The following is a 23169-nucleotide window of genomic DNA, read 5'->3' as shown; positions in this document are numbered from 1 at the left end:
AGAAACGGGGAAGAAGTCTGTGGTGAATCTTGGAGTCTTCATTTTTTGGTTTTTGTTTTTTTCCTGCTGTTCCTTGTTGTTTGCAAAAGTGGTCTTTCCTCTTAGATTGTGTTGGGACTCTTATGTTTTGGTTTGCTCAGGCCTTGTTACCCCTTGCTTAAGATAGCAATTACTGAGCTCTAAACTGTTTTTAAATGTGGAATATAGTAGATAAAAATGAAAACATGCCTCACAGAGTTGCATCATAGCTTTGTGTTTATATCATGTATAGGCAGCAGGGTGCTGGCCTGGAACGCGCAGAGCTCTGGGTCCACTCCCAGAACCATTTGAGGACCTGAAGTTCAAGGTCATCCTTGGCTGCAAGCTTGAGACTAGTGTTGACTGCATGAACAAACAAAAACAAACAAAAAAGGAGAAAAATCATATTCAAGTGACACTGGCCGTGTGACATGTGCAGAGTGGCATGTGTCCACTAGCTCGGCCAGTGGGGACCGCTGGGGTGGGTGTCTCCTATGCATGGTTCTTTCCTAGGCCAGCCCAGGCCAGTGGGGACCGCTGGGGTGGGTGTCTCCTATGCATGGTTCTTTCCTAGGCCAGCCCAGGCCACACACACTGATCAGTTCTTTCCTCTTTGCTGAGATATAATTCCTTAGAAACAATAGCCTTAAGCAGGTCAGGCATGGTAGCCCACGCCTTTAATCCCAGCATTCTAAAGGCAGAGGCAGGTGGATCTCTGTGAGTTTGAGGCCAGCCTGATCTACATAGTGAGTTCCAGGACAGCTGAGCTACATGGTGAGATCCTGCCTCAAACAAAAGAAAAGAAAAAGGGAGGGAGGGAGGAAGGAAACAAGGAAATACTATCATTATGCATAATGGGCCTGTAGTTTCCCCTAACTCACCACACTCTGTGCTTAACAATTTTCTGACCCTTGAGCCTACATGACTGCCACTTTCCAACGTGTTGGGCAGCACAAGTTGTCCCCAGCTTTAGTTTGTGCTTAGTATTTGAATGTTTTATTATTTTTCTTTTCTCTTTTTTGTTAGGAGCAAGGTGGGAGCTTAAGAGATCTACTTCCTTGCTTTCTCATTTATTCTAAAGGGATATTTGTTGCTCCTAATATGCATTTCCAAATAAGAGAGCCCTTATATTACCTTGTGCACCTTGGTGAGAAAAATAGGAAATAGTACATTAAAATGCTTACTCAAGCTATATTTATAGTTTTCTAATAGATGTGTAAACATTAGAAGTGTATATTCAAATGCTGAGTCTGTTCTTTAAATTTGTGTCCTGATGGTACAAGTCTGTAATCCCAGCTACTGGAGAGACTACAGCAAAGATTACAAGTTCAGGGCCAGCCTGGACTACAGAAAATACTTAGGGTTAGTCTAGGACTTTTTGTGACACTTTGTCTGAAAATAAAAAGTAGAAAGTAGGGTAAGTGGTAGAAGTCTTACCTAGAATGTACAATCCTGTACTGCAAGATAATAAAAACAGCAATTTTACATGAGTGATTAATTCACATTAGTTCACATATAAAGAAGTTGTCAGTACAGAGTGAAGTCTTTCTTCTATGTTTCTCTCTCTTTTCCCAGCATCTACTGCTGCTAATAAAAAACTGCTGTTTCTAGTATCTTGGGTTTTTTCCATATACATTTCAATATTTATATGACAATAGAAATAAGACCTTTTCCCTTTTTTTTTTTTTTTTTTTTTTTTTTTTTGGAGGGGGGGTTGTAGTTTTGGTGGGTTTTTTCTTTTTTGTTTAGATTTTATTTTATTTTATTTAACATATACACTTACGCTATTACATATAAATAAAAAACTACATACAACAAGAAGAACCACGAAACAATCAGGAATTTTATGAACTTTACATTCAAGATTTTTTGGCTAATTGCTTTCCCCTCCTTTTTGTTACCCAGAGACCAAATGGTAATAAATGCCAAGCCATGCTCAATATTTTGGCTTTCAAAAAGGCGTGGCAGCATATATCTTGGTATCTTTTCTTTTCCTACTGTAGTGATAAAATCCTCTGACAAAAGCTACTTAAGGGAGAAAGGGCTTATTCTGGCTAATGCACCACGATGTGGTCTATCATGGCATTGAAGTCAAGCTGGCAGGATTTTGAAGCCACTAATCGCAACACATCCTCAATTAGGATGCAGAAAACGATGAATGTCATTGCCTAGCTGATCTTTCTTATGTCGTCCATGACCCAACCCAGGGCATGCTGCCTCCCACCTCCACCTAGTTAACAGAATCCTTCACAGGCGTTCATACAGGGTGAATATTGTTTCATGGGGTGGGTGGGTTGGTGGTGCTTGGACGCCTGTCTCTTACAGGGTTCCAGATCCTGTCGTGTCGGCAATTAACACTAACCCTTACACTCGGATATCCTCTTCCTTTTTGGGGTGTGTGTGTGAGGAGGTGAGAGGACACCCGTGGGCGTTGGTTGGCCTTTGCCTTTTGTCTGAGGCAGGTTCTTTTGTTTACCACTGTGTGCCCAAAGCTAGTTGGCCCACGAGCTTCCAGAGATTCCCCTGCCTGAGCCACCATCTTGCTGCAGGAGCGCTGGAGTTGCAGATGCTTACATAGCACCCAGCTGTACTCGGGTCCTCATATTTGTGCGGCCGGCGCTCTATCCACTGTGCCATCTCACTGTAGAACGTTCTTTCTGTGTTTCCACGTACAGTTGTGACTCAGTCACTAGGCGTTACACCTGCGGCTGCTTTCGTCCCTTTCGTTTGATCTTAGAAATCCCAGAGGCTGTTGTCAGGTACCAGCTTCTTTCACTGATGTTAATGACGCATCTTCTCCCCAGGATCAACTCGCAGCAGACATGTACAACTTCATGGCCAAAGAAGGGGAGTACGGCAAGTTCTTTGTGACGGTAAGCGCCTTCTCATGACCGAATGTTGACATGTCATACAAATTGAATCATTTAAGCTTTTTTGAAATAGTTCATTTTCAGTTTTGCTCAACCATTGTGTCTGTGTCCATCCAGTGCTAACGTTCTTTTTGTTTTTGAATGTGGGTCTGTTCTCAGTTATTAGAAGCCCAAGCAGATTACCATAGAAAAGCATTAGCAGTCTTAGAAAAGGCCCTTCCCGAAATGCGCGCCCATCAAGGTAATGTAACCTGCGTGTCCGCTGACGCCTCCTCTCGCGCTGCCCCCTCTGCCTTTTTTCTCTTCACCCTGGCTCCTTTGCATGCCTTTCCTTGGGACGAAGCCTCTCCGCCTAGCATGTCCCAGCACAATTTCATCTTTCTTGCTGTATTCTCTAATTTCTTCCAAACCCAAATTAACACACTAACAGAGCGTTGCACTTCCAACACCTTCCATTCAAGAGAAAACGGCCTCTCTACTTCTTCCACGGGTTTGAAAACCTCTGCCTTCTGATTATTTTTTCTACTCAGTTTTTGTTCCCTAGGGAGCATCCATCTGTTCTAGAGAAAGTACCCCAGACTTAGCAAGGGACCACTTGACAAGCCAGCCCTTGATGCCGCATCCGTCACGGTGATCAGATTGCGAGAGAGGCCAAGGCGGCCTCTCTCCAGCCTTCTGTGTTGGGCCTGCTCTTAGCTCCCACGCTTTCTGTGCTCCGCAGAAGCGCACAGCCCTTTTGTCCACCGGTGTGTTGATGTTCCCCTGGTGTTTAGTTTTAAGCTGGATATTAAAACCTCTGCCAACCCTACTTCTTGCTATTACTCCTTTCTGTTTTACCATCAGAACAGTTATCAGCAGATGTGAGCTGAAGTTGCTGAGGCAGAAATTATCTGTCATCTTTGGGTTATACTGCATTTATCTCTTGGCATCCAGGAGGGGGTTGGCTCTGCAGAACAAGCCCCACACTCCCGAGGCCCTTACACAAAGTAGCATGGTGTTTGCAAGCACCCTCCACACACGCCCCATATATTTCAATATCTAGATGACTTACAGTGTCTAATATAATAACTTAAGTGCTACATAAAAATAGTTGTTATCCTGCATTGTTTGGGAAATAATAACAAGAAAATAAAGGTCTCTACACATTCAGTCCAAGTCATCCATTTCCAGTTTCTTTTTCTTTCTTTTCTTTCCCTCTTTCCCTTGCAGTACTGAGGGGAATGCAAGGTTTCATACATACGAGGCAAGCACTCTGTGCCCACAGCCTTTTCGAATACTGTTGGTCTGCATTTGTTGCCTCTGTTTCCCACAGTTACAGAGAGCAGACTCTGTAGATTTTTTGGTGCGTAGTGCTGACTTTCAGAGCTTACAATTCCCTGCAAGAGGATCTGGCCAGGTGCTGAGTGTGGCAAGCGTGTGACTGGGCAAGGTGGGCAGATGTACTCACAAGTGTGTGGGTAGCTGGCCCCCTAGAGAACACCGTGTCTCCCCGTAAGTTTCAGGAAGCCCTGCAGAGTGCCTGGATGCTTCGCACTGTAGAGTTAGAGCTCCCTGGGCCTGGCTAAGCGCGTAGGGCCTTGAGCAGTCGCAGGTGCAGGGAGGTGTGTCTCATTACTTGGCCATTCTTTGTGGGCAGGCTGCCCCTGTTTCCTAAATCACCCAGTTTCCGGTTCCTGGATGGTACACTGAGTCTCGCAGCAAGTGGTCATCTTTCCAAGGGGCAGACAATTGCTGTCAAGTGTAGAGCATGGAGAGCATGTGTTTGTACAAGATGGAGGCGTCATTCTAGTCTTTGAATGGTGAGAGCTCTGTTGGGAAATGTTGAATATTAACATAAGCAAGAAGATTATATTTCTCAGTCATCCCCATTCCGTCTTCTTCCTCAGTGACCTAAACAGAAAGTCATGGGAGCAGAGAGGAGTGTAGGATGGGAGAGAAGCCGGAGTGTCAGGACCGTAGCTATGAAGGAGGCGTGCTCTGTCTTTCTCAGGTCACTTCCTCTGGCTGCAATCTGACCCCCTCACCTCCATCCACCTGTCTTTGTATCTATCTTTCTTTTAGCCCGGTCTTTTCTTCAGTAGCCTTCTCTCAGAAAAATTCAGCGTATCACAGAGGAAAATGTCATGTGATGGGATCCTCCTGTCCCCCCTGTCTGGGGGATTCCAATATCCTCCTTTGGTCAGCTAGTTTTTATTCAGGCTCCTTCTGTCTTGAGCTCAATGCCCATTTGATTTTGGCTTCCTCCATTTTCTATGCGATTCTGAATGAATTTTCACCTTGCTGTCTCCCTTCTTGTCCTTAACCCTTGTAGTTTGGCTTCTGTGCCCACTCAACTATTAAAGGAAATTAAAATTTCCCAAGGAGTGGGGTCTTCTCCAAAACTTGCTATTAGACACAGCCCAGGGCAACGCTATTGGCTGACACCTTCTTCCCTCACTATTGGGGTCCCACCCAGCAGCCAGCCTTTCCTGAGGTCCGTTCTCACACTTCTCCTTCTCTCCCTCCCTCACCCCCGCATCCCTGTTCTCTAGAAATCCTTCATCTTTTTTGTTAAAGATTTATTTATTATGTATACAGTGTTCTGCCTACATGTACACCTGCGGGCCAGAAGAGGACATTAGATCACATTATAGATGGTTATGAGCCACCATGTGGTTGCTGAGAATTGAACCCAGGACCTCTAGAAGAGCAGCCAGTGCTCTTAACCTCTGAGCCATCTCTCCAGCCGGAAATCCTTCATCTTGACTCCCCCTCCACACACACACACACACATACACACATAGACTGTACCATAGTACAAGCATCAGTTAGTTGCCCAGGATCTGCGCTCCTTGCATTGACAGACCCCACACAGCACCCAGCTGTCTTTCCGTCCTTCTCTGCCATTACTGCCTCTCTTCACACTTTAGCTGTGAAGCCTGGGAGCTATCACTCTGTCCTCTTGCATACCTGTGGCTGGGTTCCGGGTAGGTAGCACTGAGCTCCACCTCTTTCTGTCCCACCAGCCCCTGCACTCTCATTTCTGTGTCTCAGTGCTGTTCCCAGCCAGCTCCCTCACATATGCTTGTCTGCTTCTTAATGCCTAGGAGTCTCTGCCTCCCTCAGTCCCCTTGAGGAGCCTTCTTATCTCTGAATTGCTGTCACATTGATGGTCTACACCAGAAGTCGCAAACCACCATAGCTCATTCAAGTTAATTTTAAAAATGAGTTGCCACCCTTGAAAAGCCAGACACTTTTTAACAATCCCGACCTCTGGCTTCTCTTGGACATTTCAAAGATCTCAAGAGAGCGTACTTTCCCCAGTGGAGACCTCCATCCATCTCTCAGAGTGGCTGCAGCCACAGGCTCTCCAGCCTGGCCCACAGACCTGTCCGACCTCTCACCTCCAACAGCTGTGTTTGCCAGCCTTGTCTATACCATTGATGGCCACATCTTAGCGTGTGTGTGTGTGTGTGTGTGTGTGTGTGTGTGTGTGTGTGTGTGTGTGTGTGTTGTGTGTCCTTCACAGTCCACTTGCTCTTACTCTGAAAGTGGGTAGTCCTTAAGAGTTTTGTGTGAAAAAAAAAAGAGTTTTGTGTGAAAAAAAAAGAGTTTTGTGTGCCTGCTGCAGTACTTGACACGTAGTAGGCCTGTTGTTTGAAGGCCAGCTCTTGAACCGGAATTTGCCTTTGGAATTGGGTCTAGGCCACAAGTCCTCATTTTTTTCTTCTGCTGTTATCCATCCAGAGTGGGTGCTAAGCCATACCTGCTTGGTGTTTACTAGGACACTCCAGGAGAGGACTGGCGTATGGCCATCACTCAGTGTTACGGGGTCTCGGTTCTTGTCCTCTTGGAGGCAAGTGGAGAGACACAAAAAGCTTAAGTAGAGACTTATTTAGCAGGACAAGCACTCCAAAGAGAAGTTGCAGTGGGCTGCCCCAAAGGCTGGAGGCAGCGCAGTAGACCCTGTGTCATTGGTTTTAAAGTGTTCATAAATGTTTATGAGGTAGGTGCCTATTTATGAGGAAAGATGGGCCTTTTCTCATCCCACATCAGCGTGGACTGGATCTCCCTCTGGACAAGTCCACAGCGGACCGAGATTCAGACCCTCCATTGGAGCCTGTGTGCAGGGAAATGTCCCAGCCTCCTAGTGAGCTCCACCCACGTGCAGCCTCAAGGGTGTCTCACTACCGGGCATTCTGACTGGCAGGAGACACAACCACCAAAATGCTGCTGTAGTTTTCTTGGTCGCTCACATCTACCTCCTTTTGAGATTATTCGGGGTCTATGACTGAACTCATGACTGTCAAGACATTTCACTATTTTAAAATTTGAGATTGTTTTAGTGTGAGGGCTGTGACCATGGTTTTACAAATAGACTACACAAACAGGAAACAGGATTTGGGTAGGATGTTGGACTCCTTCCTCCCAACTTATGTCTATCTTCCGTTTGATATCAGCATCTCAGGGTTGGACATGTCATAGAGATGATTACAGGTGCAAAACTCAAATGCCTCTCTATCCGCTAAGAGAATGGTCACTTGGCCATTTTGAGCTTGCTTGACCACCGTTGTTTTAGGTAAAAGGGACAGAGCAGTCTAGGTAGGATCTAGCCTTCAAGAGAATTGTCACAGACTTCTGTTTTGTGGGACAGGACAGGTCCTAAGGACATTTTTCCTGTTAGGAAGTTAGAAAATTGGGCCCAGGGCCAAAGATGAGGAAGTGAGAGTGGCAGGTGCCATGGTCTGTGTTTCTGTCTGCTGCCTTCTGACCCCACCCCTTTCTCTCACGTCCTCTTGCTGTCATTTAAAGTTGTCATCATTTTTTAGGCTGGTGGATCTGTGGCATTTTGGTTTTCTGCCTCTCTCTCTGTATGGGTGTAAGGTACCCCATCCCACACAGGGAGGGAAGTGTCACTGGACAGCCCTGTCTAGATCTAGCTCTCCAATAGCAGGGCGGTGGCAGGGGTGGCACCACTCTGCCTTAGCTGAGCAGGGTCATGTGTTGGCTCCTTCTTTGGTTTCTGTCTACTTCTCTGGTGTCTGCAGACCTCCACAGTGTCCACCAGCCAGACTAGCCAAGCACCTCACACTCTCATCTCTGTTCTGAACTCTTCTGGCTGCTTTATTGTACACGCTTCTGCTGAGCCGCCTCAGATCTGTGTGTGTGTGTGAAACAGGGACTGTAACCCCAAAATCATAAAACACTGTTGCCGTCATCAGCACAGCCTTCAGCCTAAGTTACTTGGAACCACATACATTGCTGCTTTTTCCACTTAGGGTTTTTTAAGCTGATTATAGACTGGTGGACAGCATAGCTCATCACAGCATGGCACCTGCTTTGTGTTCACCTTGACCTTTTTTGGCCTTGTATAACAAGGATGTCAGCCCTGTTTGGGATGCCAAGGACTGTCCTGCTTCATGTGATGGGGTCTTTCTTGTCCTCTATTTCTTTTCAGCAAAGACAGTGCTCAGATGTGGCCTGCATCTCAGTGCAAGGCCCCTGGCTCCACATGTGTTGATAGCATGTAGTGCAGGTCCAAGGCCACCGTCAGTATCTCCCCTGGGCCAGTCATGCCAGGTGGCATGCTCAGAGCTCTGTCCCCATTGATTCATTCTCCTGACTGACACATGACAAAAGTTCACCAGATGTCTGGATATTTCTCCTCTCCTTGAGCCTCAGCCAGTCTGCTAGGGAGTCCTTTGGTGCTGTGGAAAGAAAATGTCCAGGGAGTCACGAGGTGGCCACAGGTCTTACCAACTGTTCATGCTCTAGATAAATGGGCAGAGAAGCCAGCCTTCGGGACGCCCCTGGAGGAGCACCTGAAGAGGAGTGGGCGTGAAATTGCTCTGCCCATTGAAGCATGCGTCATGTTGTTATTGGAGACCGGCATGAAGGAGGAGGTAAGGGGCACACCTGCTAAGCCATTTGACCCCTCCTCTGTCCAGACCACCTCCCTCACACACTTTTATTTAACAGCCACTACGGAGGCATAGACCAGTGGCTTTGTCCCCAAGACCCACATTTTCCCATGAGTCTATGGACCTTTATTCAATAAATAAAGTGGGGCCTCACAAGACAGTGTGCACATGTCCTGCCTGCGGTGTACTCTGACCTCTCACCGTCCTGTTTCATTCCTTTCAAGCTCTGTTTATGATTTGGGACAATGCTCTGGTGGCAAGAGCATCCTGCATTGTGTGCTGTGCAGTGGTTTTAGTGGGTATATTTATGTATTGTATTTTATAAGCCCCATACCAAAAACACCTGCGTGACCCAAGCAGGGCAGCTCTTACTCCTTGCATAGAGGTAGCATGCACAGAGTTCATGCCAGGGCAGAGCTAGGTCCAAAATGCAAGTCTTTGTCCTTTAAAGAATCTCTTGTTAAGGTCTCGTGCATAGAGAAGAACGGAGGTGCTGCAGGTGAACAACCCAGCCAGTTTCCAGGATAGAACCTAGGCACTGATCAAGAACTTCCCAAAAACTCCCGTGCTGGCTTCAGGTGCCTGGCCTCACCCTTTACAGGCCCCGCCCCATGCTTCTCAGTTGGGCCTGCTTTTGCTTTCCAGGAGAGCAGCGGCACTTTTGATAGTCACCGACACCTACCACCACGGCCTCCTCGTTCCAGTGAAGGCTCACTGGGTGTCTCAAGTGTTGAGAAGCCTGCTGACTTACTGCTTACGCCTGGGTCTCCTAAATGCTGGCCCACTGCCCTTTATACACCTGCCTCTCTTGGTTGGCTCTCTCTGTGTTCCCATTTAGGTCAGTGAAAGTGACGCACAATCTGGTCTGCTTTCCCTGAGATGTCAGGGTTTTGTTTTTGTTTTTCTAGTAACTTTATGAAATACGTAGTCGTCAGTAGTCAGTGCTGTGAAATAAAAAAGCTTTCCCGTAGGTGAGGACTAGCATGAAGAAGGTCTGCGCTCTGCCTGTCACCGTGTCCTAGGCGCACGCAGTGCTCTTCGTTCTTTGGAATGGTGTGAGATGAGCACTGTGGCTCTCACAAGCAAGCTCACGCTCCCCAGGGCGAGACTCTGCTCTGACTGGATGCTCTTGGCTTATTCTTGTCTTTAGGGCCTTTTTCGGATTGGGGCTGGGGCCTCCAAGTTAAAGAAGTTGAAAGCTGCTCTAGACTGCTCCACATCCCACCTGGATGAATTCTACTCAGACCCCCATGCTGTGGCAGGTGAGCTCCAAGCACTGTCTGCAAACCTAGCTGTCCTCAGCGGCAAACAGGTCCTAGCTCAGATCACCAGCTGAAAGAAATCTTTCTCTTACACTCATGACCTACGTGTGCCTGGAGAAATTATGTATACTAATAGAATTACCTTAAAGCTAATTTCATTTTCCATTGCTCTCTCGGTGTATTCTTGCAAGGCCCTGAATTTCACTCTCTTAAATGCTACTGCCAAATGATTTGTTATGTGCAGCATCTAAGACTAGACGTGAGAACCTTTCCTTTGCAGATCAATGCAGCTTGTGGCCCCACTGCATAGTCTGTGTGTTCATGGTTTCAGGTGCTCTGAAGTCCTATTTGCGGGAATTGCCTGAGCCCTTAATGACTTTCAGTCTGTATGAAGAGTGGACACAAGTTGCAAGGTAAGTTTCAAGTGCTCAGAGTTTTAAAAGTTCAAACCAACGGTGTAATACTGTGCCCCATTTGTAAGCCACTGTCCTCTTAGGAATCGTAATAGGACACTGAAATAGCATGTGTACTTACGCCCCTTTCTGCCTGCGTCCAGAGCGAACATGCTCAGTATGTTAGCATAGAAAGCGCATGGATTATGCTTTTGTTTGAACTGATGCGGCTTCACCCACACAAATGAATTGGCTGGTCTCAAACCCCTCCATAGTAAAAACAGTTCTGCATTTGGGGCATTCATTATAGGGTAAGTGTCTGTGCTGCTGCACGCAGGCTCAGCTGTTCATAGATAGGACGGGAGGGAGCCTTACTTGCGGTAATAGTGTTTTCCCAGTGTCCACTGTGTGCTACACAGTAAGCTAAGCTTACTTCCTACCCCCCCCCCCCCCCCCCGCCACCCTTAACAAGCATCGAGCATCCAGAACACGTTCCTCTCACCTTCATTGTACAGATACAGGAACTGGGGCTTGGGAAGGAGCTTGGGCCAAGCAATTGTCACAGCTGGCATCCAGATGGAGACCTGTCTGCCCAAAGGCTCCACCCATTGTCTGATCTTGTCCCTCACTCCCCATCCCCAAATTGCAACCTGCCCAGTAACAAGACAGCATATTTCAGATGCTCTTGGGTTCTTGGCCAGCCCGACGCCCTCCTTGCTACCTTTTCACTTTCTCTCTTAGTTGCCTCCACTTGTGCCCCTCCCCGTTAGCTCACTCTGTCACGTTCTTAGGAGCTTGTCCTGATTAGATAGAGCCCTTTGTGGGGATCACTGTGCTGCTTCTCAGGGCTCTGCAGTCACTGTGGACTGAGAGGCTTTCTCCCTGGCAGGCGCTGAGCTTTTAAGCTCAAGGACAAGTTCTCAGTCTGTCCTGGGAGTGAGTTACATGAATCCGAGTCAGCATCAGTGGGGTTTCCTGTATTGGGTAGCCTCCTCACCTCAACTCTCCTTTAGATTCCTAGAGTCTTCCTTAAGGGCTCCTGGGAGCTTTGCAGCTCATCTGTGAGCCGGCTGCCTTTACGCTAAGTAAAGTTAGGCTTTGTGGTGCTCCTAACTAATGTACACATTCCTGACAGAATTTTCAGTTGTGTCTCTCGTGCCAAGCTTGGGCACAGTGATCTCACTGGGCTCTGCCTCTAGCCTGGAGGTCATCCAGGAGAATCAACATCTGCCCCTGCTTTGCAAAGCCTGGTGAGATGGAGTACCTGTTCCCAGCCCAGTAATGTGGAACTGGGCTCAGACCCCAGGCCTGTTTATTTCCCACATCAGTGCCATCTTCCAGAACAGACAAGCTTCACTGTTGATAAAGAGTGTGCATTAGCTTTCTGCTGTGAGAAATCCATGGCAGTTAGCTGTAAGGAGGGCGGACTCACTGTGGTTCCTGGAGTCAGAGGTTCAGTTCCTGTTGCTTTAGGCTTGTGTCTGTGCCATGCATTATGGTGGTAGAAGTGAGTCTGCCTCATCCTGAGATGTAGAGAAGCAGGTAGGGACCGGGCTCCTCCAACTCGGCCCTGCCTCGGAGAGCATCTCCTGAGAGCACAAACTGAGGACCAAGCCTTAAGCACGGGGGCCTTTGAGAGACACTTCAGATCTGAGCTATAATAGCACATTAGTACATGTGTTAATAACATGTGCTTTTATAAATTCTTGTGCATATTTCTTTCCTAGTGTGCAGGATCAAGACAAAAAACTTCAATATTTATGGACAACATGTCAGAAGTTGCCGCCACAAAATTTTGTTAACTTTAGGTATGTGTTTGAGTTTGCTTTTCTGCTGCTGCAATAAACAACATGTGGGGAAGGGTTCACTTGGTTCACAACCTGCAGACCGTCATCGAGGAAAGCCATGGCAGGAACCTGGAGGCATGAGAGGCAGAGACTCAGGAAGACACTTATATTCAGGCTTGCTCCCAGGCTTACTGCCTATCTGTCTTACACATGCTGGGCAGCCCTGCCAGAGATGGCACTATCTGCAGTAGGGTGGGCCTCCCACATCAATCATTAATCAGGAAAAGGCGCCACGGACGCCCACAGGCCAGTCCGACAGATGTGCTTTCTGAGTTGAGGGTCCCTCTTCCCATGTGTATCAAGTTGACATCAAATTAGCCATCACAGTGTATATGATTCTATAAATGAACTTCAGTGACCCCAAGGGGGTTGGTTTCTTCCAAGATGACCCTAACTCAAGCACACTTGGCACACTTAGGAGGCTTTGCAGAGTAATATGGAGCTGCTGGCATGGGATGGGTGTGCATGCATTGCTCTGCACTAGTATGTAGGCAATGGTGATGTGTAGGTGGTCTGATCGCTTTGACACTGCAGTTAGCAAAAACACTGCTGTGAAAAGCTGCGGTGGCTGCAGGTTGTATTTGGAGTCCAGGCTGTCCTGTATGTAAATGCAGTTAATCAGTAGTTACTGTTTCTGTGCCCATTGATAGAAAATGGTACCCAAATAAGTCACTGTACAGTGTGTTTCGTTATGTTATTAAATAATGTGTTCCTAAGAAAACTTCCCACGGGACACACTTCTGGGATTTCTCTTTTTGGATTTCTGTAGCTTGGAAGAGGCGTAGAGGAAAGGTAGCTCAGGGAATTGTCAGTTAATACCCAGCAAAGGATCCAGCATGGTGGCCCAGGGAGCAGAGGCCCTTGCTGCTGAGCCTGACAGGCTGAGCTGAGTTCCTGGGAGAGAACTGACTGCTGCAACATGTCTCTCTGTCCTCTTCCTCTCCCCACTCCTGTTTCTCTCTAATATATGTAATAAATGTATATTTACATGTACATGTAATAAATGTAAGTAAAATGTAAAAATAAACTCTTAAAATCAGACACTTTTTAAAAGAGATTCGTTTGAAATCTACTTTCCGAGTGATTTGTGTGAAATGTTACTTGATTAGATGAACCCGGCCTGGCTCAGGACAGCAGATAGTAGACTCGGTCAGAGTGATGTGCTGAGAACTCCGTTACAGAACTTAGTGTGCTCTGATTGGGTCTTTTGGTTTGCTTCTTTTCTCTAGCTTTTACTAATGCTTACTGAAAGTTTTTTCATTAATGAAGGACAATCTAATGGCTCCAAGCTCAAAAGATACACATTGAGAACTCTCTTGTCTCAGCCACCTAGTTCTTCTGGGATGCAGTATCTGCAGTGTCTTCACTGCCTGTTCTCCCCCTCCCCCCTCCCCCCCTCCCCCCTCCCCCTCCCCCTCTCCCCCTCTCCCCCTCCCTCCTCCTTCCCCTCCCTCTCCGTGCAGTACATGTATTTATACATATATTTTTTCTCTCACTGTTCACTTTTAAAATATTTTTCTTATTTGAGAATTTTATCTGTGTATGTAACACATTGTATCTACCCCCTTCATGCGTCCATCTTCCCCTGAGCCCGCTTTCTGCTCTCAGCCTGAATGATAGTGTGTATTGTATGTGCCAGTCTCTCCTTTGCCTGCTTTGTTCCATATCTTTGTTTAATACATCTTAGAGAATTTTCAGTATCACTGCATGATTTTTGTGGTTGTGTACTACTTTACCATAGACCAAGATAGACTATAATTTACCTAACTAGTTTCTTGTTGATAGATAGCTTAGTTGTTCATAATGTTTCAATTTTATAAACTTAACATGTAACAGCTTATGTCTATATAATAAGTTGGATATTTTCATAGTTAAAATGAGGATTTTCAAATACAGTTTCCTTTTTATTTGTTTGTTTATTTAGGGTTTTTGGTTCGGTTTTTTTGGTTTTGGTTTTGTTGCTTTTTGTATTTTTTTTGAGACAGGGTTTCTCTGTGTAGCCTTTGGCTGTCCTGGAACTCACTCTGTAGACTAGGCTGGCCTTGAATTCACAGAGATCCACCTGCCTCTGCCTCCCTGAGTGCCGAGATTAAAGGCATACTCCGCCTGTTTCCTTTTTTTTAAAAACTACCTTTTTCGGCTGGAGAGATGGTTCAGTGGTTAAGAGCACTAGCTATTCTTCCAGAGGTCCTGAGTTCAGTTCTCAGCAACCACCTGGTGGCTCACAACCCTCTGTAATGGAATCTGATTTCCTCTTTTGATGTGCATGAGAACAGAACACTAGTTATACATAAAATAGAGAAATAAATCTTTTTAAAAACTCCACCTTTTTATTAAGCATATATTGAGCACAATATTAATCACAGTGTAATTAATATAGGGGTAAAGTAAATAGATTATAAAAGAAAAATAAATTAGAATAGGTAAGGTTAAGTCAGTGTGATGATGTTTTTTCCTTTCAAGGCTTCAGTAGTCTCTCGTGAATGCCATGCATGAGAAGTGTGCGCAGCATTCCACCTGAGCTGAGTCCCAGTTCAGTAACAGCCTGTAGTAAGCACCTGAGCCACCTCTGCCAAGTACAAGGCAGGGCAAGGGCACTGCACAGCGCTTCAGAGATGCTCCTGCCCTTCTGTTTTGTCTCCTAGGTACTTAATCAAGTTCCTTGCAAAGCTTGCCCAGACCAGTGACGTCAATAAAATGACTCCTAGCAACATCGCCATCGTGCTGGGCCCTAACCTGCTGTGGGCCAAACAGGAAGGGTAAGCGACTCTTGTTCACCTCATGCTTAAGTTTCTCCTTCCTGGCAGTTAGCGTGGGTAGCTGTGGAGTTCAGGAGACACCCAGACTGAGGAGACTTCAGCGTGCTCTGAAGCTGCCTGTCCATCCGGCTCATGTTTTGAGGACTATGGACTAGGTGTTATCTCCTGTGCAGATGACACAGGAGCATAAGAAATGTCATCCTTCCCTAAGAAAGCCTCCGCTCCTGAGTCCTGAGCTGTCAGGCAGCTTAGCAGCCCTGTGTGGTGGGCAATGAGCTAGACACACACCTGTGAGCAGGTAGCCTGGGGACAGACCCACGTCCTGTGCCTTTAAGTGTCTATAGCTGTGCCTGGGAATGTAACTGACATAAAGCAAATTGACAGGAGAAAAACCTATAGGGTTTTGCATGTACACAGGAAAATGAAGGCAAAAGGAAACAGCCAGATGCTGCTGTAACTGGGCGGTGCACTAGTTTGTGAACATGTGGTGAGATGGACTTGGGCTGGACAGCTGAGTGAGAGATGTGCTAGGAGGATGAGGATTGGCCCAACCGTTTATTTGTTCCGATTGGCCCTGTCATGGGGAATAAGAATATTTCTTTTCTCTGATACGGGGAAGGTGTCTTTCATTAGGCCTCTCTGGCATCTGCTGTTTTCATGTGCTTTTACGTCAGAGTAGCCCTATGCCACAGGGGCACGCAGAGGGTGTCACGTTCTGCCCCATCCATACTGACAGTGTGGGTGAGAGGGCGTGGCAGGCCGAGGAGGCTGGCGAATCCCCTCTTCTGAATGACTAGTTTCTTGCCCCTGGCACCAAGACCAGAGAAAGCCCCGTAGGCAGGCAGAGCTTGGTACTTGCCCTTTGAGGACAGTGTACATGGTCCTGGATCACGGGAAGATGCCTTGACATACAGCGGTGCGCTGTGAAGGACCTCACGTGTCCTGCTGACTCTTTTGGAACCTACTCTCCCCAGTCCTATGGGAATCATCAAGGTTCCTGGTGTGTTAACATAAAATGTCTCTCAGAGGCTCATGTTTTGAACATTTGTTTCCTGTTTTGTGGGGTTGTAGAGCTATTGAGAGGTGGGGCCTGCTGGTGGAGGAAGGTCTTCAGGGGTTGCCTTTGAAGGAGATAGCTGACCCCTGGTTCACCTCCCTATGAACATCCTTCCCGACACAGTTCTGCTGCCGTGACAGTCCTTTCACCTCAGTATGATGGAAACCATGAGCCAAAGCAAATATCTGCTTCCTTAGGAGATTTCGTCATAGCAGTGTGAACATAGCTAATACTGTCCACAGCAGAATGACTTCATAGTGTTGCACTTTGGAAGCTTTTGCAGGCATTGAGCCGTGTGGGTCAATAGAAGAGGTAGTCACAAGGATCAGCTAAGGAGCAGATGCTCATCTGAGGATCGTCCCTGTCCTCACACATTATCTTCTGAAGGAAGTTCTGTTCGTTCTCAGATCCATAACTGAGGCTGCTGAGTTTGAACAGAACCAGTCATTTCCACAGGGCTACGTGGCAAGGTGGTGGTGGGGTGCAAGCACTGGCCACAAAGTCCGTGTCCTTACCTCTCACTGCCTCATTGCTGCTGGCCAACTTTGCAAAGATACAGTTTAAACCAGTCATTCAATTGCTCATGTATGCGCACTCTTGGTTCAGAGCATAGTTGTAAGCAAAATTATAAATAAATAGGAGGACAGGCTAACTGCATAGATCATAAAGCAAATAACCCCTGAGTAAAGGGACCGGCAGAGAAAGCGATGCAAGTGTCTAAGTCTGGGGACAAGAAGAATCCTCAAAGGAGAGCAAACACACCTCAAAGAGCAGTATGGCCTAGCTGGTTAAAAATCAGTACCTCTAACAGTAGTTGACATAGCGTTCTAATTCCCAGAAACTTGTCAGGGAGCACTGTGGGCAAAAGCTAAGAAGGAGATACTCCAAAAATCTGCAGAATTCCTGAAAGAAAGCTTTGTGAATACTTAACAGGAGTTGATGGACTAGGACACACTGGGTGAGAAGGCTAACCAGCATCCTCTAGTGAGGAAGGGAAGATGGGTAACTTGCCAGGCTCCTTGTGACTCAGACTTTTTAGATGCGACAGATACCTGAGAGAAAAGCTTTAAAGTAGGAAGGATTTATATGGACTCCTGGTCTTAGGTGACCATCTGACAAGGCAGACCCTCATGGCAGCAGGAGCATGTAGCAAAAAAAGTGTTGCCTACCTCATGCTGGCTAGGAAGAAAACCAGAGAGGAAAGGGCTGTGGATAAAATCCCTTTCCAGAGATGTAAAGCAGTGTATGTCCCTTTTCCCAGGGACACAACAGTAAACTGAGGCATGATTCTGCAAAAGTTCTCTGGGGAACCAATGGGCTTCTTTACAGTGCCTAGGTGGGGGGTTGCTTATAGGGACATGGGCATTCCTCCCCCAACCATGTATACCTGGATAGCTTTCCCCGTGGTCACATAGATAGAGCTCCAACTCTAGTCTCCCTCAGCCTGTGTACACCCCGTCTCCCACCCCCACCCCAGGCCACTTCAGGCAATTCCAGGTGGGTAGGGAGCTGCTGGGTACTCAGGTATCTCATGGCTTGCTCCACCCCTCTGCGCAGGGATGTCCACTGTCATCACACCAGCTAGATTGGTCTTTTTCTGGGTGGGGGTTGGGGGACAGCTGAACTCCCCAAGGTGAATTTTGCTTGGGTCAGAAGACAATTATTCATGACAGGTATACCCCCAAGTGCCCAACTTCCTCCATGCCCCAGCTCCTAATAATGCCATCAAACTATGAATCCATTGATTGGGTCAGAGATTGGATCCACTGCTTAGGAGCCAAGTCTTAGACACATGAGCCTTTTGGGGACACTTCATGTCTAAACTGCAACAGCTTCATAACCTGAAAATCAGTTTAGGTCTGCTAAAAACCTCAAGCTTTATGGGTGCATAGTAACCACCAGACATGTTCGAGCACAAAGGTTGTTCCTGCTGAGGGAAGATTGTTAATAGGTATTTTTCCTCTTGGGATATTACTGGAAAACTCCTAGGATAGAGCCTTGTGGGTTTAATTTTTGTATCTATATGTAAATGTTTTATCCGTTAGCAGCAGTCATTGCAATGCCCTGACAGCTTGTAGACATGTGAGACTGCCAAGGTGGAACATTATAACCGTGTGAACTCCCTTGCAGAACACTGGCTGAAATAGCAGCTGCCACATCTGTCCACGTGGTCGCCGTGATTGAACCCATCATCCAGCATGCAGACTGGTTCTTCCCTGGAGGTAATCATGGTCGTGGGCTTAGAGACTCCTGCAGCTCTGTGTGATCATGGTCACAGGCTTAGAGACTGCTGCAGCTCTGTGTGATCACGGTCACAGGCTAGGAGTCTGCTGGAGCTGTGTGTGATCACGGTCACAGGCTTAGAGGACGCTAGAGCTGGAGCTATGTAACAGCAGTAGACCACATTTTTAAAAAGAAAACATCAATGTTTATGTAGTTGGTTTCATTTTCTCACACTTCACTTCAGATTTCATTCATGTATATTTATATTTTGATATAATGATAATTTTATTACTTTCCACTTCCCTTATTTTCACTAACATAAATTTGCATACTTGCTAAGATTGCATACTGTTGTTTCTGAAGGACCATGGGTTCCCTGAGAAGGTAGCTATATAAATAGATAAGTTAAAAAGTTGTCATGTGGCAAATTAGAACATTCAATGGAGAAAGGCTGACAAACTTGGGTGCAGGAAAAGGGAGCTAAGATCTGTTTTTCAGGAGTGATGCTGACTACTCAGAGGCCTTTCACTTAGAACAGGTATTTTTTCTTAGTTTGGATAGTTGTTTGGTTACTACAAAGGTAGGAAATAAAGTAGCCAAGGCTAGGGCTGGTTAGAGCTGGTTAGAGCTGGTTTGTGAAGTCCAGAGAATTTGGGTTTTATTCTGTAGCTGGTGAGTTTTCCAGTTTTCTTGTGATCCTGGGATCTGCAGAGGTTCCTGTGGCCTCCTCTTCGGGAGCTGGTTCTGTGTATGTTGAGTCTATGTGTGTTGGCTCCTCCCCTGCTTTTCTCAGTACAGCCACAGTGTAAGCTGTGTAAGTCCAGGGCTGGGCTCAGTTCTGTCCTCCAGTCCTCGACAATCACTTGTTGCTGTTGCTTAGTGCAGATGGGTGGGAGAGTGAAGATTGACGTGCTGCCTGGGATCTCCTTCAGGAAAGGGATTGGGGCGGGGGTGGGGCACGGCAGGGAGAAAGGCAACAGGAGGAAACTGCTATAGGCAGTGAGCCTTCGATGGCACCTTTTATTTCTGTGCTGTATCAAAGTACTGCTTTCCATCGCTTCTGAAATGATGCACTAAGTTCTCCTCGCTCCTTGTCTCTTCCTGAATCGGCGGGTTTTCTTAAGAGCAGTAGAGCCGCATGCTCAGCCGGCCCTCTCCTGGCTTGCCTCACTGGGGTCAGGGCCACTCTTCAGTGGGGAGCTTGAGCTCCCTTGTGGAATACAGAGGCTCTCCTTCACTGGGGTACTGGCGAGCTGCACCAGGTGCCAGGTCTCACGTGTGTTCATCTCTCTTATGACAGAGATAGAATTCAATGTATCAGAAGCATTTGTGCCTCTTGCTACCCCGAATTCTAATCACTCGTCCCACACTGGAAACGACTCTGACTCAGGGACTCTGGAGAGGAAGCGACCGGCCAGCATGGCGGTGATGGAGGGGGACCTGGTGAAGAAGGAGAGGTATGTATGGAGCTAGTCACTCACATAGAGGCAGGAGGTGTCACGAGGCAGGACGTTTAGAGTAGTCAGGGGTGTTGTCGTCTGTTAATAATACCTGAGCCTTATGCATCAGACTTTACTTGATGGCCTGTTATTTGCCCCACAGTGGAGTGGCGTTGTATGTACTAAATCCACCTAAATGTACTTGAATGTTAGGAAACACAAGAAAACAAACATAGTTAACATGTGCATTTGACTGAGGATCATGTGAGGACAACCATGTTTCCCAGTGAGCTGTGGAGAAACAATTTTGGCATTACCTGGCCTTGCTACATTTGCAGACTGCTGAAGAAGCCCCAGAATTTGACAATTCTAGAGGGGAAAGTGTATGCTTTAAACTTATAGGCAGTATGTTTCCATCCTCTTGTCTGTGGGAAATTGCAATGAAGAGCATGTACGAATGATTCTTGCCTTCAGAGGGCAACCAACTCCCTGTGTGAGGAAAATGCTAGCAACTTACATTAGCTCCAGATAAGAGCTGTGTGAGGCAATGCACTCTCTTCATACACCCGACGGGGCTGCCAGGCTAAGTCTCACCGTGCAAAGAAAGTGTCACTTCCCTGGCCCCTCACTCTGAAGTTCACCACATCCTTTGTAACTGAGTCCTGCTACCTGGGCCTCGCTCGACACTCATCATTGTTTCCTGGTGGCCCCAGTACAACAGTTAGTCTCCTGAATGTAAGTTACAGCATGTGGTGGTGCAGGTCTCACTGGCCCATGACACCATTCTCAGCTGCCGGCTCTGTGCATTCCCCAGTAAACATCAGCTAATGGAGTTCAGCATCTTAATTTTCCAAACTTTAAAAAAAAAAATTAGGTTTTGAAGTTCGTGCACTAATGGTCTTGAATGATGAGTGTCTCCCTTCTGCCCATCCTCCAGACGCCATCTTCCTAAAAGAACTATTTTCCAGACGTATGTAGCTTCAGCTGTACCTTCATGTGCACACACAATTGTTTTGAGGCAGTGTGCTGTGCTCTTGCGCGGCCATTGCTTCTGGGTTTGGCTCCACCTCCTCCCATACACAGGTTTGAGATGGGAGCCAGGCGATAGGCAAGTCTGCACAGAACATAGAGTCACCCCGCACGAGGCCTGCCTGCTCGCTTGCAACTGTACAGACCCACCTGATCAAGGGCGTCGCTGATCAGCGTGTGGGGTGTTGGCTTTGCTAAGGGTGAAAGCCAGATCAAGTGCTCGCTTTGGTAGCTGGGATGACCACTGACACAGTCCTTGCCATTTACCTGCATGCCGGGCAATGTGGGCGGCTGTCCCATCCGTGGTTCTAACCTGTGCAGGCCAGCGAGCTTCTGTCTCTCTCCTCAGCATGTGTGGTGTGTTGACTGTTTCTTCTCTCTGTGTAGCTTTGGTGTGAAGCTTATGGACTTCCCGGCCCACCGGCGGGGCGGCACTCTAAATAGAAAGCACATATCCCCCGCTTTCCAGCCGCCACTCCCGCCCACAGATGGCAGCACCGTGGCTCCAGCAGGCCCAGAGCCTTCTTCTCAGAGCTCTAGGGCTGACAGCAGCTCAGGGGGTGGGCCTGTCCCCTCTTCTGCGGGCATATTGGAGCAGGGGCTGAGCCCAGGTGACAGCAGGTAAGGAGCCCACTTCTGCCGCGGTCAAGGCTAGTTTCCCTGCCCTCTCCCAGGGAGCATGTGACAGAGAGCAAATCAGATGGGCTTTCACTCCTTTAGTTAGTTGGGGACAAAAGATGACCAACTGCTTGTTTGCTTTCCTGTTTTTAGAAGAAAGCAACACTTATGTGTGCGCTTTGGTGCTGGGAAGTAGAGACTAACAGGTGTCTAACGGTGTGCTCAGCCTCTCCCTGTCCGATGTGCAGCTGTCCGTGTCCACGTACCACTCGCCCGTTGTCATTCAGTGTGCTAACTAGGAAGCGTTTGGAAGCAGTGAGCTTGCTGAGGCACAGTGTTCTGGGCGTTTGTCATCCATGTGCTCATTCAGTACTTCACTCAGTTGCACGGGTTCGCCCAGTAGCTGCTGTTGTGCCGGGCTGCCAGCACACTGGTGGCTGAGGCTCCTCCACCCCGCAGGGCTTTCAGTTTTACAGGGAACTGACACATGGGTTCAAGGAAGAAACTAAGGTGCCATGTTTTCTAAGACGGCTTGTTCATTTGGAGCTGGCCTTCACAGCCGTTCACCTTTAAGAGGAGACACCGTCAGACCAGAGCCTGTCTGTCTTTCGGTTCTCCATGCTGACCAGGCAGAGGCTACTGTAGGCTTGTCTCTGCTTCAGACCTGGCGGCTCTGTGGGAGGTGAGCCCTGCCAGACAGGGCCAAAGTTTTCATTGTCATTGTTTTAGTCCTCATCTTCGGCCGTTCATACAGTGCAGCACACAATGCAGTAAAGGAATTGTGCACAGGTCAAGCCTATTTACCCTCACACGGTTTACAGCACAGACGCGTTTTCCTTGGAGGACTCTAATTGCATCTTTTTGGTTCTTGTTGAGGGAGGTGAAGTTGTTGGTAAGATACACCAGGCCTTGTGGTGCAGCCGTTAGTCCCGGTCACTTGGAGGGAAGAGTAATTGCAAGTTCAGGGCCGGGTAGGGGTGAGACCTTGGCTCAAAACGGAAACACAGCTGAAGATAGAGCTCAGGTGAGGAGAGCATGTGCATGGTACAGCAGACGCCCAAGGCACACCATAGCTGGACGCAGTGCTGGGTGCGCCCATGGCCTCTCCAGCACCCGTAATCCAAGGACGTTCATCTTTCAGCCAGGAAATCTTACCGCTTTGCCCTTGGCCGAGCTTTACACATGCACTGTAGGTAACATGCTGGCTTGTCAGTGACCGCTCCTCCATATGTCATTTGGTTTTAGGGTAAATACTTTCTTTTGTTTGTTTATTTGTGTGAGTATAAACAAATGTGCACATTTTTATTTCCTCATGACAGTTTGTGTAACCAAAGCTGAATATTTAAGGAAGTAATTAGTGTTCACTGAAAAACGAGGGATGAAATGTCCGCCATTGGTCTCCCTTTGCTTTTTATACTTGAAATATTTTTGTGCACACTTCACTGGCATCCGCCCTTTGATGACCTTGACAAGATGATATTTGGTATAGAAAGCTGTGAGCCAGAGAGTAGGCGGCCTGAGTCAGCTCCCTGTTGCTATCGGCTTTAGGCTGAGCCATCAAACAGCTTCTCAGAATTCCTCTCCTCTCAGTCCAGATAACTGGTGCTGGCTAGGCCCCTTTAATCAGAGTGTCACTTTGTGATTGTTACTTTTGTACAATAGCTAGTAAAAATCCCCAAGCCTCATTTTCTTAAAATAACGGCCAGCTTAAGCCCATGCAAAACAGAACCTAAGGCTTCCTGTGCACTCCCTGAA

The 23169-nt window shown here is 47.3% G+C and overlaps 1 protein-coding gene across 1 annotated transcript in view; it reads left to right on the top strand.

Moving 5' to 3' along the window:
• The window catches only part of Arhgap17 (Rho GTPase activating protein 17), an 86274-nt gene that overhangs the window by 49560 nt on the left and 13545 nt on the right, over nucleotides 1–23169 (top strand). The window contains exons 8-17 of the mRNA XM_051145192.1: nucleotides 2823–2891; nucleotides 3048–3129; nucleotides 8643–8770; nucleotides 9939–10050; nucleotides 10382–10463; nucleotides 12170–12250; nucleotides 14935–15048; nucleotides 18236–18327; nucleotides 19629–19785; nucleotides 21184–21417. Coding sequence (XP_051001149.1) covers nucleotides 2823–2891; nucleotides 3048–3129; nucleotides 8643–8770; nucleotides 9939–10050; nucleotides 10382–10463; nucleotides 12170–12250; nucleotides 14935–15048; nucleotides 18236–18327; nucleotides 19629–19785; nucleotides 21184–21417 — 1151 coding nt within the window. The remainder of the gene's footprint in view (nucleotides 1–2822; nucleotides 2892–3047; nucleotides 3130–8642; nucleotides 8771–9938; nucleotides 10051–10381; nucleotides 10464–12169; nucleotides 12251–14934; nucleotides 15049–18235; nucleotides 18328–19628; nucleotides 19786–21183; nucleotides 21418–23169) is intronic.

Source organism: Acomys russatus, chromosome 5 (genome assembly GCF_903995435.1).
Source record: "Acomys russatus chromosome 5, mAcoRus1.1, whole genome shotgun sequence".
NCBI lineage: Eukaryota > Metazoa > Chordata > Mammalia > Rodentia > Muridae > Acomys > Acomys russatus.
Note: the sequence above shows the minus strand (reverse complement) of the source record. Positions and strands in the feature narration are given on the sequence as shown.